General features: G+C 32.2%; 2 protein-coding genes across 2 annotated transcripts; both read left to right on the plus strand.

Moving 5' to 3' along the window:
• Window positions 1–2,154: 2,154 nt before the first annotated feature.
• Window positions 2,155–4,992, plus strand: LOC111883163 (G-type lectin S-receptor-like serine/threonine-protein kinase SD2-5). Its single transcript, XM_023879518.3, has one exon. It carries the CDS (start codon window positions 2,455–2,457, stop codon window positions 4,867–4,869), a length of 2,415 nt encoding a protein of 804 aa, XP_023735286.1. The 5' UTR covers window positions 2,155–2,454; the 3' UTR covers window positions 4,870–4,992.
• Window positions 4,993–6,148: 1,156 nt separating this feature from the next.
• LOC111883147 (putative L-ascorbate peroxidase 6) lies at window positions 6,149–8,917 on the plus strand. Its single transcript, XM_023879504.3, has 9 exons — window positions 6,149–6,368; window positions 6,756–6,870; window positions 6,946–7,061; window positions 7,138–7,208; window positions 7,271–7,422; window positions 7,515–7,598; window positions 7,679–7,800; window positions 8,540–8,606; window positions 8,693–8,917. The coding sequence occupies exons 1-9, from the start codon at window positions 6,206–6,208 to the stop codon at window positions 8,799–8,801; spliced, it is 999 nt and encodes a 332-aa protein (XP_023735272.1). The 5' UTR covers window positions 6,149–6,205; the 3' UTR covers window positions 8,802–8,917.
• The last annotated feature ends 1,072 nt before the right edge of the window (window positions 8,918–9,989 follow it).

The raw sequence follows: 9,989 nt of genomic DNA on the forward strand, positions 1-9,989 counted from the left end.
TAAATTTATATTTAAATTTTTTTTGAATAGTTTTGTATAGTACACAAGTCTCACAACAAGTAATATATAGTTTAATGAAATAGTTAAATGAGATACCAATTGTTTTTGACATCAAGTTTTTGTTAACTTCTAACTTTTGATATTTTAGCTTTTATTTAAAAAAAAATTATAATTCAAAACCTACTTGAAGTAGTTTCCCGTAGATTTTACTTTTTGTTTTTATCATATTTACACATTTAAAAGCTATTAGTTACTTTCTCTAAACAGTTATGCACAAATAAAAGTTATAACATCAGTTAGTTTTTTCCAAACATGCTAAAATGCATGGTTGTTAGAAATTTTCAATATAAATTTCTTAACAAATAAATTATTTTTTCATAAAAATATGTCTATTGAACTTTTAAATAGTTTAATATATTATACGAAAATATAGCAAAACTATATACAAAATTAAATGATGATGTGAATTTTCAAAAACTTAAAATACTAAGGCTATTTTCTGTAGATTAGCTGAAAAACTAATTGATATCATAACTGATATACTAACTTATAAAAAATAACATATGATAATAACTAACTGATATGTAGAAAATATGTTTATTATAATTAATAAATGATATAAGAAAAAAAATATTATTTTCATGTTTTCCCTTGCATTTAGATCTATAATATCAACTTTAGTTACAAATCATTAAAAAATATTTTGTTTAGTGGCACAAGAGTAGGAAATTTTAATGCGCATGGACCTTTAGGTAGAACTTACTATTAAAATATTTAATGTTTATTTTGATCTTGAAAGTGATTTCTTAGTGTATTCATTTTCATAATTTGTGTTACGTGTAGCAATTATTATGGTTATTTAGATATACATGTGAATTGGTATTTTCAAAAAAGTGGTTTACTGCGTTTTTAGAGTTTTAAATTGGATATAAAAGATATAACATAATTGTGAAATTGTGAAAGCGCACGTATTCAATTTATATAGTTGTTTATATTACGTAGTACTTATGATACTTATTAGTGTTAATAATCAAACCTAAAACTAATTAAAGTTGCCATAATTTAATGATCTGCCAAGTACGTTTCCAAAATAAAATTTTGAAAGAATCTTGAAGGCTCCTACTTCTGGTACTTAAAGTTCCAACAGAATTATCCATATTTGGTTTTCTTGAGAACCCTTCATTGATTTTGTCTTTGATGATATTAGTTATATATTCTTGTAGTGGTTTTTAATAACTTGCTTATCGAATATATGTTGTTGTTATTATTATTGTTATTATTATTATTATTATTATTATTATTATTATTATTATTATTATTATTATTATTATTAATTTAGGATTTTTCTAAGGCCGTTTATAAGGAAATACTTCAAAGTTGTAGATATCTCATCAAGACTAGGTTGATAATGTTTGAGCATATTTCAGCATACAAAGTAAATAGATTTTTTTCTTCGATATTTGTGTTTGGCTTATGTAAGGTACAAAGATTTGAAGATGTTGTATTTTCTTGATTTTAATCTTATTAGTATAACCATTCTAAAATTCAATAAATCATAGGGCTTACATCTAGTTTTTAAATATAAATATTAAATAGTTTAAAAATAAAGATTCAAATAAAATAACTTTGAAAATTTCGGCTCTTTTGTCTTAACGCAGCAAAGAGATGTGAAGTCGCTTCATGTTGAAGTTGAGCTAGAACTTAAAAGTACTAGTTGGTTAGACAAAAATTGACTTATTCTCTCCGACTTTATTTTTTTAATAATAATACACGTAGTATGAAATTTGATCAACAAGTTTAAGAATAAGATTTCGAATTTTCAATGTTATATATATTTAAACTAAACAAACCATGTTTTACATTGAGATCGGCTAAAAAAACACCCTATTTTATCATAGAGACATCTTAATTTACTATTAAAATAATTATGTGATCATTGTGTTTTTAAAATGGAAAACGGTTTTACTATTTCAGTTTTATTAAGTCGATGATTACATAAATCAAATCATTTAAAGTAACAAGCTAGTGCCTAGTAGTCGTTTCCAAAGGCATTTTATGTAAATTATATAATCGATTCCAAAACTACTAAATTTGGTGCATTAAAATAATAAAACAATGATTCTTTCTTGCATGAGGCTTAAAAAAGCATGTTTTATGTTTTTTTTTCCCTATGTTTCAAAATGCATATTTTATATTTAAATGGGTTGAAATTTGTAAGTTGACACTTGACACCCACCTGAGATGTTCATATTTCTTTGACCTCGGCACCCACAGATTCATCCATCATTCTTCTCAATCTCCGGTTTCAAATCTTGTCTTCTTGTGAAGTTTTTTTCTCAGTAGCTCCATTGATGACGTTTCATATCTAATTCTCCATTCTCTGTTTCTGTGTGCTTCTCCATTCTTTCTTGATGAAGAAATAGTTAAATATATCTAAATCAGCTAAATTCAATCATGGGGAGTTGGGGATTCTTTTGTTTCTTAGTTATCTTTTCCTTCTTTTCGTTTTCACCTCAAACATGCATATCAAGTGTTCGACAAAATGGCAAAGTGAACCCAGGATTCGAAGCGACTCAAATGAAATACATAGACAACAACGGATTATTCCTGATATCAAATTCATCGATTTTCGGATTCGGTTTCAATCCCAATAGTGACGTCACTTCATTCACTTTAGTCATCATTCATATGACCAGTTCAACGATCATCTGGTCTGCAAATCGAGGCTCCCCAGTCGGCAATTCCGACAAGTTTCTGTTCGACGACGACGGAAATGCTTATTTACAGAACAACGGGAGAGTCGTCTGGTCAACAAACACCGCCAAAAATGGCGTTTCCGCCATGGAACTGCGTGATTCCGGGAACTTGATGTTGGTTAAGAACGACGGTGGTGTTGTTTGGGAAAGCTTCAGCCATCCGACAAACACACTTATGTCAAATCAAGGTTTTGTTAAAGGGATGAAGCTCGTAAGCAATTTGAATAACAATTTGAGTTTTTCTTTGCAAATCGAGAATAAAGATCTGATTTTGTCGGCTGAGTTTAAGAACTCACAACCGTATTGGTCGATGGGGAAAGATAAAAGGAGAATCATCAACAAAAGCGGTGGAGATGCAAATTCTGCCACCATTGAAGCTAATTCATGGAGGATATATGATGAAAATGGAATCTTTCTTTCGCAATTTGTTTTTGCAGATGATTCTGATGCTAATGACACGTGGATTGCAGTTTTAGAAGATGATGGATTCCTTAAATTCCATAATCTCCAATCACAAATCACCGCTAACCCTAAAATTCCAGGTGATTCATGCAGCAGACCATTAGCTTGTCCGCCATATCTCGTTTGTCATGATGGGAACACCTGTCAATGTCCTTCTGGACTCGGTCAAGTTAACTGCAAACCGGAAATCGATTCTTCATGTAACAAGTCGAGAATTTCATCTTCTCTTGTCAACGCAGGGGAGAATCTGAGCTATTTTGCTCTAGGGTTCGTTTCGCCGGATTCCAAAACCGATTTAGATGGCTGTAAATCGTCGTGTTTGAACAACTGCACTTGCGTGGCTTTGTTCTTCGATAACAACAATGGAAACTGTTACCTGTTTGATCAGATTGGAAGCTTTGAAGACGCTAAAAATGGCGCGAATATCGAATCATACGTTAAGGTTTCAGATACTCAATCTGACTCTTCTCAGGGTCAAAATAGTAAGAAACAGTCGACACAGATGGTGATAGTAGTGGTTGCTGTAGTCCTATCAGCAACATTGGTTATTATCGGACTAGTAATCGTCGGAATTCGATACAACAGGAAGATGAATACTCCGATTGAAGATCCCGATGAAATCTCTGAAGAAGATAATTTCTTAGAGAACATATCTGGAATGCCTGTTCGTTTCACCTACAAAGATCTTCAAGAAGCAACGAGTAATTTCACTACAAAGCTAGGTCATGGCGGATTCGGTTCAGTCTACCAGGGTGCCCTAAAAGATGGAACTCAACTCGCGGTCAAGCGGCTAGAAGGGCTCGGGCAGGGGAAGAAGGAGTTCCGGGCAGAAGTGAGCATAATCGGAAGCATCCATCACCACCATTTGGTAAAACTCAAAGGATTCTGTGCAGAATCAAAGCATCGTCTTCTCGTTTACGAGTATATGGCAAACGGATCATTAGATCGATGGATTTTCGGCGAGTTTTTGCTCGATTTTGAAACGAGATACAGTATCGCAATCGGAACAGCGAAAGGATTAGCCTATCTTCACGAAGATTGCGACGTGAAGATCATTCATTGCGATATAAAACCAGAAAACGTCTTATTAGACGAGAATTTCCAATCAAAAGTTTCAGATTTCGGTTTAGCGAAGCTTATGACGCGAGAACAAAGCCATGTGTTTACGACATTGAGGGGAACTCGAGGTTACCTTGCTCCCGAATGGATCACGAACTACGCGATTTCAGAAAAGAGCGATGTCTACAGCTACGGAATGGTGTTGCTTGAGATTATCAGTGGCCGGAAAAACTATATCTCGCCGGAGACGTCACATTTTCCGGCGTACGCTTCGAGGATGATGGAAGAAGGTAAAGTTGAGATCCTGTTGGATGAGAAGATGAAAGTGGATGAGAAGGATGAGCGGGTGGTGGTGGCAATACGGGTGGCGTTGTGGTGTATACAGGATGATATGAATTTAAGGCCGTCGATGACGAAGGTGGTGCGGATGCTTGAAGGGCTGAGTCCGGTTCCGGCGCCGCCGGCTATTGGTCAGACCGGGTTTTTTTCGAGTTTGTCTAAACCGTTTAGTGAATTTGGTACTTCATCTGGGCCTTCAGATGGGAATAGTGATGCATATTTATCGGATCTTCGGGTTTCTGGGCCTAGGTAGATGAATGTGTATATGAATTTATAATTTTATAATTTATATAATAATATGGCTGTAAATTTTGAATTATTTTATAGATGTTGTAGTGATTTGTGTTGAAGGTAGTTCAATTACGTTTTTACCTGTTTGTTTATATAAATTGGATGTTTAAGTTGATTTAGGGATATATTACATTCACAACCAAAACCAATCTAATTATCCTTTAAAAAAATAAATTTTTTTCCCATATACATAACTTAATTAAACTTAATTTTTTACACCTATTAACAACCCAACCCAAACCAAACATTTATACTATTATTTATAATTAAGTTATTATTTATACAAACTACCTGTTATGTTTTTTTTTCAATTTATAACTCAATTTTTTACTATTTTTAAGATTATATAGACAATATACAAAAATTCTTAAAGTATATCAATATTGGTCTCTATTTGTAGACAAAATTATTTTATGTATTTTAGTGTATTTTGTTTATTTTATGAATAAAAATAAAATGAAATTAATTATAAAATGATATTTATGTAAACCGAGTTATAAACAAAAAAAGGGCCGACTATACCAAACCTGTCGTGGGTTTTCAAGGAATTTTTCATTTCTCTTAATTCAAGTGTGACAACTGACTAAAGATATACCTGCCAATGGGTCAGTCTAATCAGAAGTCGGGACTAAGCCCACCCGAACTGGGTCGGTCCAAGCAAATCCGTGAAGTACTAGCTATAGCTAGATATCAGGACTCATCTTGAAGAGAGAAATTAGTCAGAGAAGCTTCCAAATTAAAAGACTTAGGTAGTGTTTTGTTTTGGGAAAATTTAATTTTATCTTTTTTATGTCCGACGAAAATACATCGAAGAAAAAAATGTTTGTTTTTCAGTAGGCAAAAAACATAAAAATATTTTTTTTGACATCTTTTTCCGAGAAACAAAAAAATAGCTTCTTATTTTGGAAGACATTTTCTAAGTTCAAGAGTGTAATTGAAAATGACAAAAATATCCTTATGTGCAAGACACACAAGTTATTCTAAGTTTAAACGTCGAAACAAGAAGGAATGTCAAGCAGAGACAAAACCAAACGTGTAACATATTGAAAATTTAGAAACACACCCAAAGTTAAAAAACATTAGAGATAAAACGTGCAACCTACCATAAGCCACAAAGATCATTCCTGTAAATTTTATGAATATATTTGTAGTTAAATACTTTTTTATTGTAAAATTTTGAGAAAATATGTCTAAAAGTGTACTATGTATGATAATTATGATCTTATATGATGTATCCGGGACATATGTAACCAGGGTGAGGAGTAAATCGCAAACGACTTCTCAACCGTCCATTAAAGATGTCCATGACCGGCTTCGACCTGTCGTTCCGGCATCTATGCTCTCCATATATTACCTTCAGATTCGAATTTCCCACTCAAATTCGCCGGAAAATCACCTGCACCGCTATTAGGCCCACAATTTGCTCAACATCAGCTCCTTCGACCGCCGTTTCCGATTCAAGTATATCAAATCCCTCTTTTTGGAAATTTTCGCTACAACTTAATTCATCTAATGAACTGATTCTACATCCGATCTGTCTGAATAAAGTATAGAACTTTTGCATTGTATGATGACATTATATCTATCCTGTTAGTCCTTTGTGTACAAATCGTCTTAAAGAATCCGGAATTTGATGAATTTCATGCCAATTTTTTGTTGTTTTCGTCCCAAAATTATAAGAAATTGTGGTTTTAATCCGTTACATCAAAGTTTGTGGTTACAACTGTTGGATGTAGTATAGCAATTAGATAAACCCTAAAACCCTAAAAACACTATAGATGAACAGAAATATCAAGTTCTTGGGTTTACTTTTTCTTTCTAAATTCCAAATTTTTGTATAAAATACAGATGAGAATCAGGCTCGCACTTCATATGGCAGGAGAATGATGATTTCTATGATCGCATTTCTTTTGCCTTTCCATCAATCAATGCAGCATTCTTCAGCTAACGCTAATGCTGCAGAGTAAGTCGATAAAAATATTTGATTCTTGATTTAAACATTGAAAAAAACAAAAAAGAAATTGATGTTTGTTATCAGTGATCTACTCTTTTTACAGGAAGAAATAAGAAAAGTATTGACAAAGGGAAAGGCTGCTGGTGTTCTTCGTTTAGTTTTTCACGATGCAGGAACATATGAAACGAATGAAAATTCAGGTATTATTATAATTAATAAAATTATATTTTTTAAATAATGACTTAATTAATTAATCGTGACTAATATATATTTCAGGTGGTATGAATGGCTCTATATTATATGAACTTGATAGACCTGAAAACAAAGGTCTTAAAAAATCTTTAAAGGTTAATTTCATTTTCTCACAACTTTCTTTATTACAAACACATTTATAATTTTTTTTTCTTAGATTATTCTGGAAGCAAAAAAGATGGTGGAAGAGACACAACCAGTGTCAATGTCTGTATCAGTGTCTGATGTGATTGCTGTAGCCGGAGCTGAAGCTGTTTCTTTATGTGGAGGTCCAAAAATTCCTGTTAGATTAGGCCGATTAGACTCAATGTAAGTGACATTAACCCTAAAATAATAAACTATTTTACAACTTTAAACAATTATTATTATTATTATTTTTATAAATTTTGAATGCTTTTTAGGGTACCTGATCCCGAGGGAAAGCTTCCGGAAGAAACGTTGGATGCTTTTGGACTTAAACAAAGTTTCAAACGAAAAGGTTTTTCGTAAGTCAACATGACAAATTTTGACTTTATTTTGTATAATCTTTATATGTTTTTTTTATTAAATTTATAAATTTTTGTAGGACACAAGAACTTGTAGCATTATCTGGTGCACATACTCTTGGAAGCAAGGGATTTGGGAATCCGATTATTTTTGATAATTCATACTACAAAGTATTGTTGGAGAAACCATGGTTATCTCCAGGTTTATTTTTTTTTATGAAGTTTTATTTATACAAGTTATAATTTTTATCAAGTAAATTACATTTTTGGTCCCTGGGTACATTTTGGGTTCTCTTGCAATTTTGGTGGTTGATTGAGGTTTTTGTAATGTTTTTGGTTCCCCCATTTCAAGAAAATGACTAATTTTGGGACCAAAATTGTAAAATCAGGGGACCAAAAATAGTCATATGACTTGGAACAGGGACCAAAAATGTTATAATAACCTCAAATAAGAACTAAAATTGCAAGAGAACTTTTTTGGGATCAAATTTGCCAACAAACAACCATTCTCAATTTCTCATGGACCAAAAATGTAATTTAATCTTACATTTTTTTGGTTTCTGATTATATCTGAATTTTGTAATTTTGGTTTTTAAAAGGTTTTCTTTTGTAATTTTAGTCATTGTTTGAGGTTCTTGTAATGTTTTGGGTCCTTGTTCCAATTATATGATTATTTTTTGTCTTCGAGTATAATTGATTTTGCAATTTTAGTCCTAAAAGTAAGAGTTATTTTCTTGGAACAGGGACCAAAAATGTTACAAAAATCTCAAATAAGGACCAAAAATGGAAGAGAAATTTTTTAGACCAAAATTATATATAAAAAAAATCATATACACCTCAAATGCGGACCAAAATTGCAATAGAAATCTTCTTGGACCAAAATTACAAAAATAATCTTTACTCGAGGACCAAAAATGTAATTTACAATTTTTTATTTTCAGGAGGGATGACAAGTATGGTCGGTCTTCCTTCAGATCGTGGTCTCATTGAGGATGATGAATGCTTAAGGTACGTACACTCTACGATAGTAATAATAATTATAAAATTTAATTAATGTTTTAATTGTAAAAACTTGTATTTATTCTTCTTCACAGATGGATCTCAAAATATGCTGATGATCAAGATTTGTTCTTTAGAGATTTCAAGAACGCTTATATAAAACTTGTCAATTCTGGTGCAAAATGGAGGAGACCAAACTCATAGTTCCAACTTTCAACGTGCTTTAAGCAATAAATAGATCCCAAAATTTACATTGTTTTTATAAATTATTATACACATGTCCATGGAAAATTGGAAATTACAACAATTTTCATCTTATATCTTAAAATTTGCAAACTCTTACTTCTGTGACAACAATTTACAACGTGTGAACAATAATTTTATTTTTGTTTAAATTTTTTACTTTTAAAATTAATTCAAGCTACTTATTTTGATTTCTATAACTTTTATTACATAATGATCGGTAAAAATCTAATATGTCATTGAGATTTTCTCATTTTTATCTAAATAATAATATATATAAATTTCTCTCAATCCGACATATATTAAACATAGGGATGAGCATATGGACCGGGGAACCGGCCGGAACCGGTACCGGAACCGGCACTGGAACCGGAACCCGATGGAACCGGTCGGGCCGGGATCGGGACTTTATTTTTGTGGATTTTTGGAACCGGGAACCGGTAGGAACCGGAACCGATATAACCGGAACCGGTAGAATCGGCAAAAACTGGAACCGTATGATGCTATTTTTCAAGGACCGGTTCCAACATTTGAAGACACGACGAGAACCGGGAACCGGTAGAACCGCCGGGCCGGTTCGGTTCTTGATTTTGGCCGAAGCCGGTTCCCAGTTCCGGTCCGGTTCGGACCGGTTCCAGCCGGTTCGGTCCTTTTGCTCATCCCTAATTAAACATACATATTTTCGGTCTCAATATTCATTTTTCTTTATATCATAATGCTGAAATATGAAATTACATAGATGTTCGAATCCATATCTAACCGCCAATCCGCCATAATACCACAAAATATCATCAAAATACAAAATTAGGTTAATTTCTTACTTATCTATCTATATAAATGCTAAAAGACTTTATGTAAACTAATAAAATAATCTCATATACATATTTTCGGTCTCAATATTCATTTTTCTTTATATCATAATGTTGAAATATGAAATTCCATAGATGTTCAAATCCATATGTAACCGCCATAATACCACAAAATATCATCATCAAAATACAAAATTCGGCTAATTTCTTACTTATCTATCTATATAAATGTTAAACGACTTTATATAAACTAATAAAATAATCTCCTACTCACAATTCTACCTACAATTTATAAACAGATTAATAATAGGTTCCTCATGGAACAGTTCTTTAATCTCAT

The sequence above is a fragment of the Lactuca sativa genome, chromosome 6 (assembly GCF_002870075.4).
Source record: "Lactuca sativa cultivar Salinas chromosome 6, Lsat_Salinas_v11, whole genome shotgun sequence".
In the NCBI taxonomy this organism is placed as follows: domain Eukaryota; kingdom Viridiplantae; phylum Streptophyta; class Magnoliopsida; order Asterales; family Asteraceae; genus Lactuca; species Lactuca sativa.

Bases quoted from the DNA above. Each gene is read 5' to 3' on its own strand.
- LOC111883163 (XM_023879518.3), top strand. From the start codon at position 2,455: ATGGGGAGTTGGGGATTCTTTTGTTTCTTAGTTATCTTTTCCTTCTTT.
- LOC111883147 (XM_023879504.3), top strand. From the start codon at position 6,206: ATGTCCATGACCGGCTTCGACCTGTCGTTCCGGCATCTATGCTCTCCA. The intron at 6,369-6,755 runs GTATATCAAATC...TATAAAATACAG, and splicing joins GACCGCCGTTTCCGATTCAA to ATGAGAATCAGGCTCGCACT. The intron at 7,062-7,137 runs GTATTATTATAA...TATATATTTCAG, and splicing joins TGAAACGAATGAAAATTCAG to GTGGTATGAATGGCTCTATA.